The sequence below is a fragment of the Physella acuta genome, unplaced genomic scaffold (assembly GCF_028476545.2).
Source record: "Physella acuta isolate Inbredline_101_S28 unplaced genomic scaffold, ASM2847654v3 ptg000450l, whole genome shotgun sequence".
In the NCBI taxonomy this organism is placed as follows: domain Eukaryota; kingdom Metazoa; phylum Mollusca; class Gastropoda; family Physidae; genus Physella; species Physella acuta.
Window position 1 is genome coordinate 80,615 of NW_026731969.1, and position 23,359 is coordinate 103,973.

At 33.1% G+C, this 23,359-nt stretch overlaps 4 protein-coding genes across 4 annotated transcripts; all 4 read left to right on the forward strand.

Annotated features, from left to right (window-relative positions):
- Positions 1-204: 204 nt before the first annotated feature.
- LOC131943243 (ankyrin repeat domain-containing protein 50-like) lies at positions 205-2,089 on the forward strand. The gene is made up of 2 exons (XM_059303261.1): positions 205-1,926; positions 2,078-2,089. Exons 1-2 carry the CDS (start codon positions 205-207, stop codon positions 2,087-2,089), a joined length of 1,734 nt encoding a protein of 577 aa, XP_059159244.1.
- A 376-nt stretch (positions 2,090-2,465) lies between these two features.
- Positions 2,466-8,151, forward strand: LOC131943284 (uncharacterized). Its single transcript, XM_059303310.1, has 8 exons — positions 2,466-2,659; positions 2,773-2,839; positions 2,949-2,994; positions 3,747-3,936; positions 5,881-6,011; positions 7,181-7,270; positions 7,479-7,577; positions 7,896-8,151. Exons 1-8 carry the CDS (start codon positions 2,518-2,520, stop codon positions 8,067-8,069), a joined length of 939 nt encoding a protein of 312 aa, XP_059159293.1. The 5' UTR covers positions 2,466-2,517; the 3' UTR covers positions 8,070-8,151.
- Positions 8,152-9,696: 1,545 nt separating this feature from the next.
- LOC131943283 (mitogen-activated protein kinase kinase kinase 2) lies at positions 9,697-15,595 on the forward strand. The gene is made up of 6 exons (XM_059303309.1): positions 9,697-9,949; positions 12,036-12,202; positions 12,416-12,535; positions 12,675-12,804; positions 12,954-13,131; positions 14,163-15,595. Exons 1-6 carry the CDS (start codon positions 9,820-9,822, stop codon positions 14,392-14,394), a joined length of 957 nt encoding a protein of 318 aa, XP_059159292.1. The 5' UTR covers positions 9,697-9,819; the 3' UTR covers positions 14,395-15,595.
- Positions 15,596-18,766: 3,171 nt separating this feature from the next.
- LOC131943244 (ankyrin repeat domain-containing protein 50-like) lies at positions 18,767-22,340 on the forward strand. Its single transcript, XM_059303262.1, is given in 4 exon segments — positions 18,767-20,101; positions 20,217-20,481; positions 20,484-21,269; positions 22,237-22,340. Coding segments are annotated over 4 exon segments (2,490 nt in total).
- The last annotated feature ends 1,019 nt before the right edge of the window (positions 22,341-23,359 follow it).

Sequence of the window (23,359 nt, forward strand, 5' to 3'; positions counted from 1 at the left end):
TTATTTCACTCGGCATTTGTGAGTGATCTTGAGAGGATTACATTCCTATTGGAGAATAAAAAAGACATTGACACAACACACAATGAAGGGTTAACGGCCCTGATGAAGGCATCCTTCAGAGGTCATGCTGACCAGATTGAATTTCTTCTATATCAAGGCTCTGACTGCAATGCCTTAACAAGCAATGGTCTCAGTGCGATAATGATGGCTGCATTTAACAATCACTATTATGTTGTTGATTTGTTGATACGCCGAAATGCAAATTATAATCACCTTACTTCGAACGGTATCAGCGCTTTAATGCTAGCATCCGCTAGAGGATTTGTTAAGACAGTTGAAGTGCTGCTAGGATATGGGGTGGACGTGAATGTAAAAAGTAAAAACGGACTCACTGCATTAATGCTGGCTACTTTAGGTGGACACGGGGATGTTGTGGATCTGTTAATTAAACATAAAGCTGACTGCAACTTGATAAATGACATCAATAAAAGCTGTCTTATGATCGCTGCTGAAAATAGAAATGTACGCATTGTGAAATCACTCTTAGATAACCAAGCTAATTACACTATTGTAGATGAAAACGGTTACAACGCATTAATGTATGCGGCACAAAATGGATTCTCTGACATTGTACAAGCACTCATAAATAAAGGCGCTAGTATCAACACAACAAATGATAAAGGAGAAAATGCTTTTATGCTTGCAGTTAAGACTGGACACGCCGAAGTTGTTAAGCTATTAATTAAACATGGTGCTGATTATGAAGAAGGTATTCCAATGCCATCTTTTAGCCATTTGAGAAATTTAAAGCTACAAGAACTGGCTTTTGGGCGAATATTAGATTTGGTGGCCGATGCTGTTCAAACGGAGCCCTGGAAAATTGATGAGATTCTACAACAAACTGAAGAATTGAAATATTTTCTAAGAAATGCAGAAATGGACACAAAAATTGATAAAGATACTTCCATTAAAATTCCAGCGTTAATATTAGCAACACAATTGGATTTCATAGAAGTTGTGAGAGTTTTAATAGAACAGAAATATGATATAAATGTTAAAGAAGACATGAACGGTAATACTAGTTTAATGTTTGCTTGCTATTATGGAAATTTAGGAATTGCCAAGCTGTTGATTACCGCGCATAGCAATATAAATTTGAAAAATAAAATTGATTTAACTGCTTTACATATGGCTGTTGAGAATGGCATGACAGAGATTGTTGAAATGCTGATAGAGAAACATTGTGATTTGGAAGCTAAAGCCAAACATGGAGTAAATGCTTTACTTCTCGCATGTTTCTTTGGGCACGACAACATAGTTGAGCTTTTGTTAAGAAAAGATGTTAACTGTAACTCTGTTCTTAACAATGGCGTAAGTCCTCTCATGTTAGCGTCAAATCGGGGTTTTAGTAACATTGTTACACAGTTACTTGAAAAAGACGCAAAGATTGATTTGTTTGAAATCAAAGAATACTTAACCGCCTTGACATTTGCTTCTATAGACGGATACACAGAAATTGCTGAGAAAATTTGTCAGTCAAAACAATTTAAAGCTAGTATGATTGATTTTCAGGACAGTTACGGAGCTACGGCTGTAATGCACGCTTCCGGTCATGGTCGAGTGGACACGGTAGCTTTTCTTTTGAGTATGTCAGCTGACTGTAATGTTTCATCAAAATCTGGAGGAACGGCCTTGCATTTAGCTGCTGAAAAAGGGTCACATGAAATAACGAAAATGTTGCTGGAACATAATTGCCCCGTCAATAAATGTGACAACTATGGAAACACTGCTCTGATGATCGCTTCACAGTACGGTCATGTCGATGTTGTACGTGAAATACTCAAACACGAGCCTGAACTAAATACAGCTAATACTGAAGATTACACTGCTTTATTGCTTGCTACAGCGCATAACCATCTCGATGTGGTAAAGCTGTTAGTTCAAAATGGGGCAGAGGTCGACAAAATAAATAAACACTTCCAGACTGCTTTGTCAATAGCAATCATGAAACGTCATATAGGAATCGCCAAATATCTAATTCAAAATAGAGCAAAAATTATGTCATCTTTATTTTTAGCTATACTTGTAGGGTGTTTAGAAATTGTAGAGATGTTACTAAATTCCGACGAAATAAAAAAAAGTCAACGCCGTAGTGACTCATTTTATACAATACCATTATTCGTGGCAGTCAAGGAAGACAGATTTATAATTTTCCAAAAAATTTTACAGAGAGTTGTTACAACATACTCAAATAAAGAATATCTGAAAAAAAGTTCTAGAAATTCTAAATCCAGCGCAAACCCATCGGGTTTTCTCGTATTAACTGCAGATATTTTACCTTTGAACAAGACACCAATGTACAATGCTGCAGTATCACCCCAATCGAAAAGTATTGAAATATTGTCCTTGAAAGTTGAAAAAAACAAGGTATTAACAGTGATTGACACCATATCTTTCAAATGTGCCTTGCTATTTGATGAAAACCTATTGAACACAATATTTTATTTAGCTGATAACATGCACTTTCTTGTGTTGGAGCCGAATTTTTATCTAAATCTTATCGAGAAGAGGAGCTTTTGTTTTTGGTTATTCCTTTACTTTGCCATTGAAAACGAAAAGAGTTTTGACACGATAAGAGCCCGTATAGTTAATTTGGAAGGTGAGATATAACTACATATTATCAACTAAAGAATGTATAGCATAAAGAATCTCATAAATTACTCGTTTCTATATTTTGTTGACTAATAATTGTTTCATGATCCATACTTGTAGCAAAACTAACACAATGCCCAGCTTCAACAATCAATCCTAAACTATTAAACTATGAAAATATTAAAGGGTATGTAACTTTGTTATTCTTATGTAAGCCTAAAGTGTTATGTGTTTAAAATATATATAAAAAAACAGTAAAATGCAGTAAAATAATTTATAAAAATTATATATTTCAGGTCACTGATCTGCCTTCGCAGTCTAAAACAAGCAAAGATTGACACGGTTAGAACTCTAAAATACTTATAATCTTTCTTACAATGTTAACAACCTTTAAAGAATAGAATTACCGTCAGTAGTGTAGGCAGTATGATGCATTAGGCTACGAGAATACACATCACCGAATGCAAGTAGCTGTCAATTAACATAAGATTGTTGTTATTCTGATGTTATTTTGTTAGTTCAGCACCCACAAATCACAACGTCTCGGCGCCTAAATGCTTCATATCTCCAAGCTTATTTTGTACTTTTACGTATGCAAATAATTAAAATATGTAGGTCCTACAGTATGAATTTTAGTCTACTCTCATTTAAGTGTATGCAAATAATGAAGTATATCATTGTGGCTGGTAAGTAAAATGTGATTATTTTGCAAATATATAATATTTTTATAATAAATTACCTCAATAATCTATATATATATAATTCTCTTCTGGGAGCCGTTAGAAAACAAGCTGCAAGCGCCTCCTTGCAGTCCCCTCTCTTTCTCTCTATCACTATCGCTATCACTACCACCCCCACCCCACCCCCACATTGTCTGGTGAGTTGTGGTCACGCTAAACGTTTACAAATTTCTATTTAAAGCAAATATTTTCAGTGGCAGCATTGGTACTGTCGAATTCACAAATTATTAATTACTGAAAAGTAGAAAATAAAACAACTAAATAGCGGCGTATGATACGCCGCGGGTCGGCTCGTAAGCATTATTACAACTGTTATTGTATACTAAGAGGAGTTATTGATCTATTCTGACATAGAAATCGAACTCCCCATCACCAGAAGAAATACAAAAGTACATGTTGGCTGTCATGGAGGAATATGCCGCGATGGTGAAGTTTGAGCCTTTTCAGTTCTATGTTCATCAGAAATGTTTACATGTGATTGCGACATTTCTAACCACAGAATCTGCTGCTAATATTGATGATTCTACCTCAAAAGCGTATACAGGTATTTAATACATGTAAACATATCTCTAAATGTTTTTTTTTCAAAGATTTGCTAGACGGTGTTTTATAAATGCATAACATTTATTTTGATTTTTTTTTGCATATTTTGTTCATTTAACTATGTGCGTGTGTGTTGAGTTAACTCATTAATCTTTAAATTATTCTGCCGCGGAGTCTCTCCTTATTATGCATTGAAAGTTATTTCTCTCGAGACAAAATTTCAGTTAGCGTTTATTGTTACATGTTCATTTGCAAAACTATTACCAATACGAGCAATAAATATATTGTAAAATAAATGTAACTTAAATTTATAAAAGTCACGTTATGTAAATATACTAGCGTACCCGTCCCCGCGCGTTGCCGCAGGGATATAAGAAAGTCTGATGAAATATATAAGAAGGGTTTCATCAATGCCTTACCAATCCTATGTCCTAAGACGAGTGACCTTGTTTTCTAAAACTGAGTTATTTAAATGTAAACAATGCCTGCGCTTGGATCATAAATATAGGGACACGAGTTTACCTACACTACCTACACTACCGCATTAAAACCTTACGTTAATCACTCACCAAAATAATGAGGTAGAACACACTTCGGTGACCGCCCATGTGTCAGCGACGTAGAGTGGCGGGGACTACGACAAATTCCAGAAAGACACTTGCCCGAATGCCGTTTGCCCGAAGGCAGATTTCCCGAATGGACACTTGCCCGAATGCGACAAACGCCCGAATGGACACTTGCCCGAATGCGACAAATGCCCGAATGGACACTTGCCCGAATGCGACAAATTCCCGAATGCCACACAAAGACATACAAACACTACACACAAAAAAACACAACACAAACTTAACACAAACACACCACAACACAAATACTGCACAAACGCAACACAAGCGAAAACACAATCGCAACACAGAAACACTAAAGACAACATAATAATTTTGAATTCACATTTTGCTAATTATATTATTGCAACAATAATTCCTTCATGGAGGTCAGTAGATTTTGCATTCACATTTTTTATTAGCGTGAGTTGAATTTATTTTAAATTACCTCCCTTGGAAAAATACAAACAGTTTAATTAATTCGTTTTTTAAACCCTATTATTAAAATGTATCCACTTTTTCTAGTAATCTTAACAAAAATTATATTTGACATTGATCCTTTTAGTATGTTTTAGCAATATGCGTGTATTTAATATTTTCTTTACGTTATTCTAAAAAGTAAAAACAGTGGCGACTATAAAATAAATTTAAGCCGTTATTTAAACAAACCCTACTCTAAAAACAAAAATAAGACACCGCGATGCAAGTAAAAAGCACGAACTGTTATGTGTTTGCTTTTATAGTTCCAAATTCTATAGCGATGACGTAAAGAAAGACTGACACACTACCACTACCGTTATATTATATACTAGCTGCATAACCGTGCTGCGCCACGGTAAATTTTGTTCAATTGTACCAACTGGGGAACAGAACAAAACAAACTAAAACACAACAAAAAAAAAATAAACAAAACACAGCCACAACACAACCACAACACAACCACAACACAACCACAACACAACACAACTACAACACAACCACAACACAACCACAACACAACCACAACACAACCACAACACAACCACAACACAACCACAACACAACCACAACACAACTTTTATGGTTCCAAAATCTAGACCGATGACAGAAGGAAGGACTGACACACTACTTGGCCGCTTATATTATAGATATAAATAAATAAATAAATAAATAAATAAATAAATAAATAAATAAAAAATTGATTATTAGTGATTATTAGTAGTCATTTTAGGGTAATTTATATACATATATATATATACATATATATATATATATATATATATATATATATATATATATATATATATATATATATATATATATATATATATATAATTCCTTATAATTACACTTCCTTGCAGAGTTGACTACAAAGCATATCCGAGAACACAAACTACTCGATATCTTTCAAGAAAATTCTTCACTGCCTATTATTCATAATACTTTACAAGCGATTAGGCTTCTTACAAAGTTATATAAAGTTGTAGCAATGGTAAGAAAACAGTATTCCATCTCTAAAAGAGTGTATGGTTTTTGAGCTTGTTGTGTAGTAATAAATTCGTGTTCGGACAGAAGAGCGCAAGGTACCAATTCACCAAACATGGATTGTGTAGTCAAGCAGTACAGCCAGTTCTTCTAAGTAAGGTTGTCACGAGTTGAAAAAATGAGCTAGAAACCTACGGTTGTCAACTGACCAATAGGGCACCTACTTTTGAACTAGGATGTGAGATGAACTGGAAAGTAAAGCAAACACCTGATTAACAATCTCATGTCAAACGACATATAATGTCAGATATAATTGCTTGATTCTTTGTCTCGTTGCGATCTGTCTGGTCGAAGGGTAAAAGCTTAAGCCAATTTTTTTTTTTATTTTAACAAATTATACTTTGTATTGATAATAGTAGACAATTTTAATTAGAGTGTATCGCACGCTTTAAAATTAACGTAATTGCAATTGTGCTCACGAAGGAATCAAGGGCTCAAAATCGCACCCTATTTACGTGCGTGAACAGTTATTGTAACCCATGGTATCAATGATATATTACATATTTTTAATCAAACGTAAGCTCCATAGTGCTTACGGGGTTGCCCGGGAGGTTTCAGGTTATCCTAATGCCGGGTATAGATGCTCCGCTCTTCCGAAATGTAATATTTGGTTTACCACCCCCCCCCCCCCCACCCACTGCATCGTGGCGTTTAATGTCGATCGGATGAGAGGTGCTCTCATGCATGAGGATTACAGAAAACATACTTTCACACACACACACACACATTTATATATATATATATATATATATATATATATATATATATATATATATATATATATATATATATATATATATATATACAGAGAGAGAGAGATAGAGAGAGAGAGAGAGAGAGAGTTATATACATTTATTTCAGATACACCAATGTCATTTGTGCAAACTAAAATACAGTTTTATGAATTTGATAGTATACTACTCAACAGTGCAATATGTATATAATTGTTTAATTGATGAATAACTTACCAACACTAGAAGTAACTTCCATGTATGCTTATTAAAATAAAGTAATTAATTTAAATAATAAGCTGATATCTAGGGGAAAATTGTTGTTTCTGTCATATTTGTATATCGTATATGCATAGCAGCTATTTATTATAGTTTTACAATACAGAATTTTGCAGAGGATGGATTGATTATTCTGCTAACAAAACAGTTAATGGAATACACAAGGAGTAACATAAGCGCAAATTCTGCGACTGGGGTACGCGTTTTGTTATAAAAAAAAATGTGAAGTGCGTTTTAAGGTATTAATGTTCTGTTTTCAATGTTGTATAATAATAATTTTTACTATTATTACTAAGTAAACATTGATTAATTTAGAAAAATAATAGGTGTCATTCTAAAACATTCCTGTAACAATATGAATCTTCTGAGGAAAAAACTACGAATTCATTTGTTTATCTTCAAAGGTGACAGAGCATGTCGTGAAAATCATTTTTGAAATATTACTTAACATATCACATTACGAAGAGAATAAACAATATTTTATTGAAAGCCGCATCCTAGAGGTAACATTTACATCTACACTTCTATCGCCCTAATCTATAGGTTATTTCCTATAGGCTTGTATATAGATTAAATATCTGGCTTTTTTTTTAATTTTTTTTATTTATTTATTTACTTCAAATAATTAATACTCCTCAGACGTGTTGTGTCTCACCAATATTAAACATTATGACTTACGTCAGCTTAAATAAAGCCTAAAATAATTCATAAATTATGGCCATTTTACATTAAATAATTTGGTTTCTTTTTTTTTTTCAAAATATTTGTTTTAATAGTCTTCTCTTCTAGTAGTGTTGATTTAAACAAATTCTACTTCACAGATGTTAAAAAAACGTTTTTCGTCTTCAAAAATCAAGCAGGATATTATCATACTCATCTCGTCGATAAGCAATCAAGCTAACGAACTTCCTAGTTTAAGTGGTATACATTTTGCATTTAAAAACTATTCTAAATATACGAGCCATCGGCTACCAATACAAATTGAAAAAAATTGAAACAAAATATATGCATTATTATTCAACACAACTCCATATCAAATGCAAACTGTGATTGAGTTACTTAAATGATTCCGTTAAAAACCGGCCATTCAATAGTATTTCTGTTGGTTTTCAAACTAATTTACATTTTGTTATTTTTTACGTTTTGATGAGTAGATCTGTAGATTTTCCCACGTTTTCTTTAACTTGCTTTCGCGTCTGTTTGTTTGTTTGTTTGTTTGTTGGTTTGTTTGTTTGTTTGTTTGTTTGGTTCTCCAATCAAATCTTGCGATCGAAATTTCGGGCACTTCCCAGTTAGCTAGCGCGCTGAAATTTTCAGGGAAGCTTTGTTTCCGATGACAATAGAATATTCAATTGTTATTATTACTAAATTGATCCATGGAAACATTTTATTGATAATTTTAGGCCGCTATACATTTGTACAAACAAAAACGTGGAGGGAAAAGGGACATAACCCAGTAATTGTAATTTGATGAAAACAAGGTTCGGTACTCTCCCTCTTTTGGCTTACTGAGTAGTGGTCACGCGGTGTTTGTGTACAAACAACCGGAACAACTGGTGGCCAGTATGGGGGAGACGATATGGTCGAGTGGTTGGGCTTGTCACAACGCTCTTCCGGTTGCATAATTGAAGTTGTGTTTCTTCGATCAAATATGCAGACAAAGTGAGAGATAGACAGAAAGAGAGGGAGAGAAGAGCGCACATTGGGTTTTATATATTAGGAATGTGTACCGTACCGTACCACACCGTACCGTACCGCACCGTACCGTAATGTTTGTGTTTGTGTCTGCGTTGGCGTGTGTGTTTGGGATTGTGTTTGTATTTGTGTTTTTGTTTGTGTTTGTGTTTGTGTTTGTATTTGTATTTGTGTGTGTGTTTTTACTTTTGTGTTTTCGTTACGATTGCGTTTGTTTTCGCGTTTATGTTTATGTTTGCCTTAGTGCTTGGCTTTGTGTTTGTGTTTGCGTTTTTGTTTGCGTTTGTTTTGTTAATGCGTTTGTATTTGCGTTTACGTTTGTATTTTGGGTTTGGGTTTGCGTCTTGATTGTATTACAGGCAAGTTTGTGTTTGTGTTTTGGTTTGTTGTGTTCGTATAAGATTTAGATGTATAGCTAGGTTTAGGGTTATGTGTTATTTTCTCAAACGGCCATATTTGCATATTAACATTTAATTGAAAAGTAATATATTCATGAAACCGGACAGTACTGGGTATATACTGCTTAATAAACACACAAGCCAGTACACACATAATTAAAATTATATATATATATATATATATATATATATATATATATATATATATATATATATATATATATATATATATATATCACGAATCAGTTTCGTTAAAATAAATTTGTATAACTGGCTTGTTTTTGACAAACTTTCCAGATGTCGACATTCAAAGATTCATAGATATGTCCGTAGCTACTTTGTTAAATGATACATTAGTATATGATTGGCTCCGAGCTTTACGATTGATTGGAGAAAGATATGAGTCCTCAAGAGCAAAGGTAATTAATATCGTTTTTCTTATGTATTCAAAGAATTTTAAAGTACATACTTTTAAATTTATTGCTTCTGTTTTTGTTTATAAAGGATCGTATTTTCGCTGAACAACTATTTTCAGTTTAACAAATTGTTTTCGACTTTTACAAAATATTTGGGGGAAGACAATCGATGTCTGCAAGAGCTTGTAATAAGCCTTTTAAAAGTTATTTCCACAAATGAGGAAGCAAGCCAGGCAATGGCGCAGGACCAAGATCTACTGAAAGGAGTAAACTTGTTTCTATCAAGTAACACACAGACTGGTAGTGACGCCAGAGTTATAAACTGGAACACTTGTCGAGCTAGTGGAAATGCTGCTTCTATCCCAGGTATTTCTTTAAAATATCAAAGATTAAATTATTAATTTGCCCTGTTTTAATATTTGACTTCTCCCCTCTCTATGTCTATATATGTCTCTCTCTCTCTCTTTCTTACAAACCTAACTCACACTATCTCTATATATGTACCAAAAAGTATTATATATGTGAGTATATTATATATATATATATATATATATATATATATATATATATATATATATATATCAAAGTATGTGTATGTATGTGTCTTTTATGTATTACTACACATTTCATCTGTTCGCCATGAAACTTTTGGAAGTTGTTGAAAATAATTCTGAAAAATAAATGTACTTTGTAAGGGCAGCGCCCCGGGAGGTTGCACATTTACTTTTTATACAGTATGCTGTTTAACACCGTTCTTTCGAGTGTCAGGAAACTTTGGGGAGTTGTCGAGAATACTCCGGAGAAGGTGTATGCAAAATGAAAATAAAAATTTCTGATGTCGGCGCCAGGGAAGGTTCGACAACTAGTTTGGCTCCCCTATGAGCACTATGGCGCCTAAGTTCGTTTTAAAAAAAGACTATACACGAAAGACACGATGGCTAAAAACACTCGTTAACTATATCAAATCAGGCGCGTACTCCGGCTCTCCGGCAGCGGCGATTAGGCGCCCCGAGCTGTCCCGTCTCCCTTTGGTGCCTACGTTCGTTTTAAACAAAACGTTATTAAAATGTTAATAATCTTATATTTAGCTTACATTGTTTTAAATATCCCAATTAAACTATACACCATGTATTTGACAATTACACATACATTTAAGACTAATTTGTACGTACTCTCACTAATTAGAAACAGGTGCGTCCTCCTGCGTCTCGCTTGGTGCTATTTTTCTCCCCGGAATATTTAAAGAATTCCACAGAATATGGATAAGAAATTGAAACAGGTGCATCCGCTCGCGCCCCAGCAGGGTGCGATTGACAAAAGCTTTCATTTAAGTACATTAGCGCCTAATTTAGTTTTAACTAGTACTTTATAATATTGACACGGAAGCACACACCATTCGTTAATGAAACCGAGCCAGAGGCCGTACGCGTCGCACCTGCCGTAGTGTAACAGGGGCTCCCGATAGCGCCCCGATATGTTCTTGACATATGGGTGATCACCTTACTATTACTGAAAGTGATTAACTAACATACACTCAAGGCTTACATATAGCACGCCCTGCGGTGTGCTGGGCGATAGTCTTGGAAAACCTGTGCCCTGACAAATATGATCCAAGAAATGTAGCGCAGGCATTGTTTACATTTAAATAACTCTGTGTTAGAGAACAAGGTAACACGCCTAAGAATATAGGGTTGGTAACGCACTGATGAAACCTCTGAAATATTTCGCCAGACTTTCTTTGGGGGCGGCGTCGCGGTAGAAAGCTAGACTACTAACCCGAGAGTCTTGAGTTCGAATCCGGGTTCAAATAAGTGGAACATCCCTGAGTTAATCTAGCTCTGATGGGTAACTAACTTAGGTTAGGGAAACAAAGGCGGCCGGGTATAGTGCTGACCATACTATCCCTACATATTCCTAAATCAATACATTAAATAAACTTTACTTCCTCTGCCTCATGTGTCTTGGGAATGAACGTGATTAAAAAGATGAATTTATATGTATAATACTTTTTGAACAAATGGTCAAAATATGTAATATTCATTCAAAATAAATTTCAAAGGAGTGTTTTTCGTATGTATCGCTTATTGCAAACAAAAGACTTTTTGGTATCAGAAATGTTATCGTAAATTGGCTCACATTTTATGAAAAAAGGTGTTTTTATATTCGATTTAAATAGCATGAAATATTGAGTTCGATTAACTTGAAAACGTAAAATAATAAAACTTACCGAAATAAATATTTTAAAAAAAACTGTTTAAGACAGTGTGTAAATCGTTATTTGGTCAATGCCATTGTTGTATTTGTATTGACATGCTGGAGAAATTGGTAATTTATTTCTTTTTTATCATTAACTTTTTTAATGATAACATGCACGTTCGAAAAATTGAAATAGTATGTACTTTTGATCTCAGCAGTTATTAAACAACTTGTATATATACATAACATTTTTTAGGCACACCAGATATATACTCTGAAGAGTTCCCTCGAAATTTTGAAATTAAAGATCAACTCGACAAGGGATCGTTTGGGACTGTCTACCTTGTTGGAGATTTGGATAAAACTGATGAAAAACGATTTGTTGCTAAGCAAATTTGGATTAAAGCAAAACAAGATACGATTGTAAGTTTAAACACAAACTCACATACCCGCTTTCTTTCTCTCACATACACATATATATATATAGAGAGAGAGGAATAGAGAGCGATAAAAAAGGGAGAGAGAGAGATAGGGGAAATAAAAAGATGGAAAGGCCAAACCATTTTGCATATTATTTAACATATATATACGTTTTTTAACATATTCTTTTTATGCAATGTATTTGTTTTCCTTCAGGACCTCCTTTTTGCAGAAACAAATATTCTATTAAATGCGAAACACGAAAACATAGTTCAGATGCACGGATATCAGATAAAGGATATGTCAATTTTTATTTTCATGGAATTTATGCAAAAGGTGGTGAATGTATGCTTTTTATCATGATACTCAATAGTTTTAATTTTATTTTTAGAATACTTAATCAAAATTAGACGTTAATTTATGAAAAAAAACGTTTTTAAATGCGTAGTAAATTTTGTTGATTAAACTTAAACAGGGAACGCTCTCAAAGTATATAAAGGACAAAAATGGATTAAGTGAACTAAAAACTTGCTTATTCACAAAACAAATTCTAGAAGGATTACTATATCTGCATAGCAAAAATATTTTACATTTAGACATCAAAGGTAAAACATTTTGTTAAATATTACAATGTTAGTACGATTAAAACAAGTTATTGTTTTATTATATTTCAAATTCGTTTTTTATGTTTTAGAAATAAAATTAACAAAATGTGCAGAATTATAAAAACATGTATCTATTATATTTGTTTTAGGTAATAATATTTTATTGGAAGACGAGGATAAAGTCAAATTATCAGACTTTGGGCTTTCTAAAATAATCAAGATGGGGCAAGACCTGTCTTCTATTTCAGGAGGTACCTCACGATATATGGCACCTGAAGTTATTACAAGTGAATTGGAAAATGAATATTTTTCAAGAGCTGACATCTGGTAATTGCTTTAGTAACACTTGCAGATTATATATATATATATATATATATATATATATATATATATATATATATATATATATATATATATGTGTGTGTGTATATTATTCTGTAATTTTGATAAATCGTATTTTTAAAACAATGCACATATTAATTTACATAAAAAATAAAATGCATTTTTAATACATCTAAGTGGGTCATTCATTTGAGACAACATTTAAAATTATAACCCATGAGATAGCTTAAGTCATGGTTTCTTAAAATCCATTTACACAATCATTCTGTTTGCAATTACATTTCGTTATGTTTCCATGTAAAAAACAAATTCCAGCGCTACTTAGAACAAATATATATTTTTAATAATAAGCCCAGCATAATATGTGTATTAGAACACACGATAAAAAGATCTCAGAAATAACAGAAAAGTTCGAATTCAATCGCCCTAAAGTTTTTAATAATGATATACCTATTAAGTTAATAAAAACATATTTGCAAAAAAAAAAAAAAAAAAAAAAACGGTTCTAAAAATCAAATAAGTTCAGCGAAAATAACACGTACACCACAGCAAATATGCATAAATTATTTAAATAATTTTCAATTACAAAAATAATGTTTAAAAATTTTATGATTTTACGGGAATTATTACGAATTGCTAAAATACCATTTTAACAATACGAGAACCTATAAGAAACGGGATTTTTACTGTTACATATTATATGCTGTAGTTGCAAAGCTGATTCGCATGCAACTCCTAATATTAAATAAACGTATGTTTGTCATGATACAATTCATGTATCTTTTAAATATTTTTTGCAACTTTTTATAATTTAATGTCGAGTTATAAAAATATTAAAACTTACTTATTACATAAAATCGAAAGATATTTTTCAGTACAAATTAACTAGTCAAATATATTATCTGAAATTTTTGGTGAAACGATTAATGTCCTGTTTTACTGACATTATACGTAAACTAATTTGAATTTTTTATAAGAGTTTTACGTCTTGAAATAAATGCGCATATATTTTGCAGGAGCGTTGGATGTACAGTAGTTGAAATGATAACTATGAAATCACCCTCAGCTTCCGTTGAAAGCCAATGTGTTTTGTTTAGAGTTGGAACAAAGAAGAAACCTGTTTTAAAGCTACCAGAACACACATCTAAAGAGCTCAGAGAGTTTTTAGATAAATGTTTTACAGTTGATTTTAAAGAGAGACCTTCAGCTGAAGAGTTACTACAGACGGATAGTTTTCTATTAGCATAGTTATAGCATATTTTAATGGTATTTAACTATTTGTAAGAAGTCTGTAGGTAAAAAGCCAACGTTAAACATGTTTTTTTACATCATACAACATTTCCTTTCAACGTATGTATTGGCTTAAGCGTTTTGTTTTATTACGTTTAATGATCTAATATATTCCATTTAAACTAATAACGCACATTTATTGTTTACTAAACGGCATTTTTTTTTAAAATTGCAGGCGTTAGTTGTTTTACTTAGCAAAAAATCACTGACAACATAATTTATTGATAGCAGTTCAGTACTTTTCCAATCAGCGTTATATCTTTAATATTACAAGTAAGTTAGTTACTCTTTATCGAATACTCCCATATTATTAATCACTTTCCAAAATAATGAGATAAAGAAAGGTGTTATCATTACATTTCACACGTTTACTATATAAAAAGAGATATCATTCATTACGATTAGAATAATTTATGTTAGATGACTTGCATGTATGACTTCTCATGTAAAGATGTGCATTTTAGCTGGCTATTGCTATATATTTTAAAGTTCATTTTATTAAAATAATGATGAATTAACGTGTTTAAATAAGAAAATTTTAGAGAGACTGAGTGTCCAGACGTTTTATCTTTGTAATCACGTAACTTTGTGTTTTGACCGTCAAGCCTGTCGCACAGTTCTTATTCCTAGCATAATATCGCAATGTGTGTTAGTCATGTGTTATTATTTTAAACCCGTTACAATTGTACTTGACTAAATACAACTTCTAAAAATAATTGTGTATCTCTATTTTTGTATTTTTTTATTTTATTTTAGAAGTATTCAATGCTCGTGTACAAACCGTAAAACAGTCAAAATGTACAGTTTTGGTTTCAAGAAAAAAGTGATATATTTTGCTGTAATTGTATATAGGCCTATGTATGTAATTTATGTACTTCACAACCCGTCGGCTAATACGCTAAATATTATTATAATTTTTTAAAATGTTTGTACATTTAATTCAATAATAAGCAGTGCTGCTAAAATTACAACTGTTTTTAACTTCGAGCTTATAGCTTTGTTTAAATATGTTGGAAATGCTTGGTCAGACGGTAAATCGCACGACTGCTCTTTGAAAGCCTCAAGTTTCTATCCAGGTCGGACGTCCTTTAATCCACCCAGCTCTCAATGGTACCAGATTTACGTTGGGGGATGTAAAGGCATAATTTGGACCAGTAGCGTAGCGAGGGTGGGGGGGGGGGGGCGGGGGGACAACATATGTACCCGGGCGCCGACCTTAAGGGGCGCAAAAATGGGTTGGAAAAATAAAAATTAAAGTTTGAGGGGAGGGGGTGTAAATCGAAATCTTGAGGGGGGGGGGGTGCAAATCGAAAGTTTGAGGGGGGTGCAAATCGAAATCTTGAGGGGAGGGGTGCAAATCGAAAGTTTGTCCCCGGGCGCCGGGAAGGGTCACTATGCCTATGATTTGGACGGCACTCTACATTTAGATGCCGAGGTTACAGATATAGATAAACTGCCCCGTGGATCACTATTTACTAAAGGGTTACTTTACTTTTACAACAAATATACCGGGCCTGACACTTTAAATATGAAAGTAATTTTCCATTGCTATATATTCCTAAACGGTTTCATTTTGTAAACGACTATGAATTTTAAAAACTGCATCTGTGTGCTTTTTGTAGAAAGCATTACCTTTTTTAAAATGAATGCATACATATTTGTGAAAGACGGATGAAAAGTAATTTCAATTAAAATAACGAGACACATTCAGAATACTTAGTTAAATATTTCTCTTACGTTCAACACCAATGTTTTGAGTTTGAAACTTTCCAAATCTTATATTTTAATGTAAAACAATCGTAGTAACACACATTTTTACTACTTATAGAATTACGTATCTTATTTAACCGCGAATTTCTATGATATTAATCAGAAGAATTATTTGTCTGTTAAGTATTTATGTTAAATGTAAAGTGAATTATTTATAATATTTTCTAAAAAAAATTCTTTGCTTTCTTGTTCTAGCCTGAAAATTAAATAAAGCAAATATAACAACATTTATAATAACTTTGTAATGCACTTGCAAAATAAAACGTTTCATCCTAAAAGCGTTGGTCTCGAAAATGTGTTAAGGATTATTTAAGTTTACAATACTTTTAGAAAATAGAATAAAGCTGTTTTGTGATTTTAAAAGCGTATTATAACAAAAGTGTTGTATGCGTGAATCTTTGACTATTTTGTATCACTTCATTCCTAATGAAGTCGGCACAACATACCACTAACAATATTTACAGCCCGATCATGCCTTACGTCTAAAAGTCAATTATCTATCCATGCTTTTAAGAGGATCGACGGCTTACAGAATGGTCGATTTACAATAAAACGTCAATTATCGCGTTTGTCTAAGTGTGTTTTTAAGTTTTAAAATATGAATTTAACATAAAAAAGTGTTTTGAAATGGGTAAGAGTAGTTGTTTTCCATAAAATTTCAGAAAAAATACGTAGATTAGAATATGTTAAACACCTTATGTATTACATCAGACTTAAATATATGGATAATTTTAAAAATTTTGAAAAAGTCATTTCATTATTTGAATTCAAAAAGAACTCAACCTAAATGCTTTGTTCTCAAGGTGTTATTTAAAAACGTGTGCTTAGTTTATATCATCATGATGCAAACTGCAGATGGCAGTTTCCTTTTATGGTGAGCTATAGAGATCGTTTAAATAAAGCAACAACTACTTGCTTGTGTCCCAATAATGACTTGTTCTCTGCCTACTACATTTATAATTAATCACAGTAGACAAAAACTGTAGATTACTGTTACATAAATAGCACGTATTATTAATAATACAATCAAAATATAACGCAAATTATTTTTATAGGAAAAAAAGTTTTATTTTTACTTAAATCTTTTTCTTTTCTTCTTCGTTCTTAATTATTTGTGTTGAAGGGGATCGAGATTTATCTGCCAGTGGGTTAGAACTCGAGACTTTGTTCGAAATTATCAACCATGAGCTTTTTTTCCGACTCGACCACGCCTCCAACACAATTAAGCGGTACGTGTCAACTGGTTATGCGCCATTGAGGCCATTGACTCCGATTTCAGCCTGCTTTTCTTTTTGGATTTGCTTCCATAGCCTTTGTCCAACCAAGAACAAACTACAAGGCAGCAGTTGTTTAATTTTGGAGTTGTCTCTCCTAGAAGAGTGGCTGTCCCCAGCTAACGAGCCTCATCTGCCCGAGGGTTCGAACTCGAGACTTTTCGGTTTAGCAACCATGAGCTTTACCGACTTGACCACGCCGACCCCTTTTACTTAAATGACATGCGCAACAATGCTCAAATATGTTACTACATCTGTTTGAACTTAAAACTGATCGTCACTTTGTAATTTTTAATTTCTCGCTTATTAACAGGATTATTTTTTGCTGTAGAACAATGCAGGGCTGTTATCATTGGATATACACATAAAATATGTCAAGTTAAAATATAAAAAACGCAACTTTCTCTATAATGCCTGGATACATTTAAAATAATAATTAAACAACTAATAGTCGTTACTATTAATAGTCAAACCAATTATCGTCAAAGTATCATGTACCAATTTAACATGCGAATTATTTTGTTTTACATAAAGTGCGGAAACGTGTTAGTGACCAATGTAAACATAATGTTACGGTACATTTTTCTGTATTTTTTTCTAAATGTCATAATACACTTTCGAAATTCACAGGAAAACAGACAGAAGGAACAAGAATTGATAACGGTAAAGAATGAGAATTACATTTTAACATATAATCTTCATTCATACTCCAATATTTAGTACACACACACACACGCTTACACTTAATAAACGCATAGGTAATTCATGAATACTTTAAATTTGTTAGCGAACAATGTTTTTAAAAGAGTAGTATTGGTATATTTAAAATTAATTAATAAATTTTAAAATCTCTAATTCTCTCTCGAAAAGAAACCTTCTTTGCTCTGAAATCCCGCATGCTGCAAATCTGATGATTATAAAACTTAGTTAACTTCTTCACAACAGGAAGCAATAGAATACAAATTACCCGATACCTCTTACTATATAGAATTCCAAAAGTATGTACATTAAATCTTTTTCTAAAAAAATAATTCTTTCTCTGACCAACTTTTAAAACTTAATCTGGACTGCAATGGACTACACTAAAAGGAGACATTACCTAGAGCGTTGAATGAGCAAGTAATCTATGACCATTAATCTGGAAGATTATTTGATTCCTTTTGGTCGCTTTTGTCTGACTAAACATATCCCTCTGCTTATTCTCTAGTTACTACTGCTATCACGATGTTTAAGAGATATGTTTATAGTAATATAGTGTATGCTTATTTTTTATTATACCATTAGCCATGACGACAGTACAAAGTGCTATGATAGATACGGCGACTGAAGCAGGCTTAGTGCACAATGAACTCTGCGTTGTTGAAACAACTCAAAGCTGCGTAAAAAATGAAGAGGATAATCACCTAACTGGTGGTTCTTCTGGAGAAGAAAATATAAGCGTTTTGTTTCGAAATGATACTGTTACTAACAACACTGAATCTAACGAGTTGAACACATTAATCCACGCAGCAGGTGTCGGAGATATGGAAATAATCGAGAAATTGATTCAAGAAAAAAGTGACATTCACATCGAAGACAAACATGGAATGAACGCTTTGATGATCAGTGCAAGTAACGGACACACTAAAACGGCAGAGATTTTAATCAAAAATAATATTGATATTCAAAGACTAGATAATTCTGGATCTGATGCTTTAATGCACGCTGTCCGTAACGGCCATAAAGAGACAGTCTTAATGTTAATTTCAAATAACGCTCTATTAAATACCACAGATTTTAATCAACAAACTTCGCTAATGTGTGCTTGTTCAGCCGGTCATAAAGAAATAGTTAAAATATTACTAGAAAATAACGTTGATGTTAGTTGCGTAGATATTGATGGATGGAACGCGTTATTGCATGCTGCCTTTAACGGTCGCAATGAAATATTGAGTCTGTTACTTGATAATAACGCTGATTTAAACAGCAGGGAATTAAGTGGACGCAACAGCTTAATGCTGGCAGTATCTAATGGACAAACCGAAACAGTTAAGTTTCTAATCCAAAGAGACATCGACGTTACGTGTAAAGACAATGGTGGTTTTAATGCTATCATGTACGCTGCATCAAATGGGCACATTGAGACTTTAGAAGTTTTATTGACTAGCGAAGCTGATGTTAACTGCATAGACAACAATGGCCTTAGTTGTTTAATGCATGCAGCGTCTAATGGACACATAGAAACAGTTAAGCTACTGCTCGCAAGGAAAGCTGATGTTCAATATAAAGACAAAGCAGGAATGGACGTTTTAATGCATGCTGCATTGAACGGATGTTGTGAAATTGCGAGTGAATTACTTCAATATAACGCTGATGTCAACAGTACAGATAACAATAACATGACCCATGTAATGCATGCATCGTCAAAAAGTCACAATGATACTGTAAAGCTCTTAATAGAGCGTCAAGCAAACATTCACATTGAAGATATCAATGGATGGACCTGTCTATCACACGCTGCTAATAATGGCCATAATACGACCGTCCAACTCTGGCTAGACAATAATGTGGACATCAACAAAAAACATAAAGATGGAGGGAACGCTTTAATGCTTGCCGCTTCAAGAGGATATTCTACAACTGTAAAACTATTGCTTGACAACAACGCAGATGCTAAAGTAAAAGACAATATAGGGTGGATCGCTCTGGATCACGCTGTATCCAATAAACATTTAGAAACAGTAAATACGTTGTTAGAGTTTGCATATAACTAATGGTGATGTCAACATCTTGAACGCTTTCACACAAGCTGTTTCTAATGGATATACAGAAATAGTTGAAACCTTAATAACAAAATATCCTAATCAAAATGATAAAAATGCAGAAGGGATGGACTTAATATCACTTGCAGCAAGTAAAGGGCACATTGAAACAATTCAGTTATTGATTGATGTTAAGAAAGATGTAAACTCTAAAGATTATTACAGCCGTACCCCTCTGATGCATGCTTCATCTAATGGACATAAGACAATTTCATTCTGCTCCTTGAAAACAGTGCTAATGTTAAAGATGTGGATAAAGACAAAATGACTGCTATAATGCATGGCGCGGCAAAAGGACATGTAGGAATTTTAAAAGTGCTAATAAACAATGGAGCCGATGTAAACGCCAAAGACCGGGAAAATCGTAACGCTTTATTTCATGCTGTTTCTACTGGAGATATCAAATCGGCAAAATTATTACTGGAAAATAAATCAATATTTTCGACATTAAAAGACTATAATCTTACTGAATTGTGTCTTGCAGCATCACAAGGCCATATTAAAATGGTGGAACTACTACTTCAGTATAAAGCTCCAGTTAATGGTGTATATGTGGGTTCTAAACATCCTTTAATGTGTGCAGTTGAAAACAGGCATATTGAAATTGTACAATTGCTACTTCAGCATGGAGCAGATCTTAACTTAGGAGATAAAGAGGGGTTAAACCCGGTAGCTTTAGCAGTTTCTAAAGGATTTAGTGACATTGTTCGAGTGTTACTTGACTATATAATTTCAACTTACGATGCAGACGAAAGAAGGTTCAGTCCCTTGATCTATGCATTAAACGATGAAGAAAAAGAACGAGTAATGGCCGCAATAAGAACAGGTGATTCTCATCAGAAAAACGCTCACGGCAAATGTGCTTTAAAGATAGCACTATCCAATGGTAATAAGGAAGTCTTCAGATTGCTACAAAAATACAGAGACGACGATCACTGTAGCGAATGTTGTAGCATAACTGATGAAGATATTTATAATATCCAGGAAGGTAGGTATCATTTTATCTAACTTCAATATTCTGGTAATATTAAAGTAATACCGAAATAATTTAAAATCTCATTGGTATTAATAGGCCTTGATTTTGTGCATATATATCTGATTTGGATCAACGTAACCCTTGTTATACACACTATAAAATGTAAACCTATATATACATACATATATATATGTATGTATATATATATATATATGTATATATATATATATATATATATATATATAGAGAGAGAGAGAGAGAGAGAGAGAGGGAGAGAGAGAGAGAGAGAGAGAGAGATGGAGAGAGAGAACGAGAAAAGGAGAGAAAGAGAGAGTTCCAACTAATTTCAATAGCGGAAATTTCTTTAAAATAAATACTATTTGATATATTAGAGCAAGTTTAAGAAATGTATTTTCAACTTAAGTTGTATTAGTATATCCATGCGCATTTCGTACCGCCCTTATATAGCTAAAATTGACCTATAACAAATCGCAAAAATATGTTGAAAATTATCTGGATAGTAAAATCTGTGATATATCAAAAAATATAAAAATCGACCGTAAAAAATAAGATGTAATTGTTTGTGATTTTCGATTCGATGCAATGTTGGAATTCTTGCTAACCATTCTAAGCTGCAGGAGATGCGTGCATATAGTTTTTTACGTTCTATTTTGCGGGCCAGTACATTTTATTAATCAATGCAATTTGTTTGGGTAGGCCTACTTTGTTAATTAAAAGCCCGAGGCAGAAATCTATTTGTAGTTTAAGTCGTCTAAAGCTTAGGGTAAATATAGCCGTGGTTTTTATTATTATTATTATATATCATTTTTTTTTCTGAATCTATATCAACATTTTCAAAATTAACCTTGTTATTGATTGTTTGTTTGTTTATAACGTCCATTAGTTATATATTTTACACTTTTCTCATCCGAAACTATTATTTAATTTTATTATTTATTATTTTTTGTTTTTCTTGTAGTTTCTACGATAGATGACTTGCCAGAAGAAATAAAAAAAGGGTTATTTCGGAAACTGAGATTAGTCGCCTTTCAACAGCTCTCAGTGATCACTGGGAATGTGTAATGTACAACCTGGATCTATCGTATGCTGAGGTATGCCAGGTGTTTCAATCAAACGGCCGTGACGTCCAAATGACAATAATCCATTTGTTGATGAGATAGAAGCAGCGGTCCACGACAAATGCGACTTTCGGTACTTTAATAGAAAAATTAAAATTTTCTCAAGATCACAATCAAGCTTATATAGACTGGGAATGTATTTTGTCAGTTCTAAGAGCTAATAGAGTTTGACAAGTTGGATTCGATCATTTTTTTTTTAACATGGAAAAAAGCATGTTTTTTTTTTATTTTGCCATTAAGCGGCTATAAAAGAGAATCTTTTAAAGCCTGGAAATAGCGTTAGGTAACATTTTTTGAATTATATAACTATATAAAAGCCACATATACAGAAAACTTTAATATATTTGTCGGTGTTTATGTATTTAAAAAAAACTGTGTTAAGTTGTTGAAAATACTAAAAACAAAAATGTAGGTATGTTATGTAGTAAATCAATTTAAGTAGCATAATTAACACGTTCATGGTGTGTCGACGTTCACGGTTGATGTCAAGGTATTGCTTATAGCCCTATCATTCTTGTAATAACTGTCACAGACTGTATAATTATGTATCTTTATTATATTGTGTTTTGCATGAATGAAGAGTACCTGGCTAGCGGAAGGACTGTCTGAGCGATCGTCATGTGTTTTTTCATGTTTTTGGGTGAGATCGCTCATGTACGTAAGGGGAGAGAATCGACCGTATAAAAGGGAGAGCAAAAGGTGAACGGGTGTTGTGTGCTAGGACTTGGGACTGGAACGATGGCAGTGAATGTAAGATGTCTCCATGACTTGGAGTCGTGATTATTATTCGTACCTATATCAGTTGATCTTCAAATATGGATGTACCACGGATTTATCTGTACATAGTGTAAATAAAGTTGTCATTTGAAGTTGCCACTGTTGCTCGTGTTCCTGTATGAAAGCTAACCCACAACAACAAAGAATACATGTTGTTACATATGGTGTCAGAAGTGGGATATAATA

Coding starts and splice junctions, on each gene's coding strand:
- LOC131943243 (XM_059303261.1), top strand. CDS start 205: ATGGCTGCATTTAACAATCACTATTATGTTGTTGATTTGTTGATACGC.
- LOC131943284 (XM_059303310.1), top strand. CDS start 2,518: ATGCACTTTCTTGTGTTGGAGCCGAATTTTTATCTAAATCTTATCGAG. Junction 2,660..2,772: donor CCGTATAGTTAATTTGGAAG/GTGAGATATAAC, acceptor CCATACTTGTAG/CAAAACTAACACAATGCCCA. Junction 2,840..2,948: donor AACTATGAAAATATTAAAGG/GTATGTAACTTT, acceptor TATATATTTCAG/GTCACTGATCTGCCTTCGCA.
- LOC131943283 (XM_059303309.1), top strand. CDS start 9,820: ATGGCGCAGGACCAAGATCTACTGAAAGGAGTAAACTTGTTTCTATCA. Junction 12,805..12,953: donor TTTACATTTAGACATCAAAG/GTAAAACATTTT, acceptor TATTTGTTTTAG/GTAATAATATTTTATTGGAA. Junction 13,132..14,162: donor TTTTCAAGAGCTGACATCTG/GTAATTGCTTTA, acceptor TATATTTTGCAG/GAGCGTTGGATGTACAGTAG.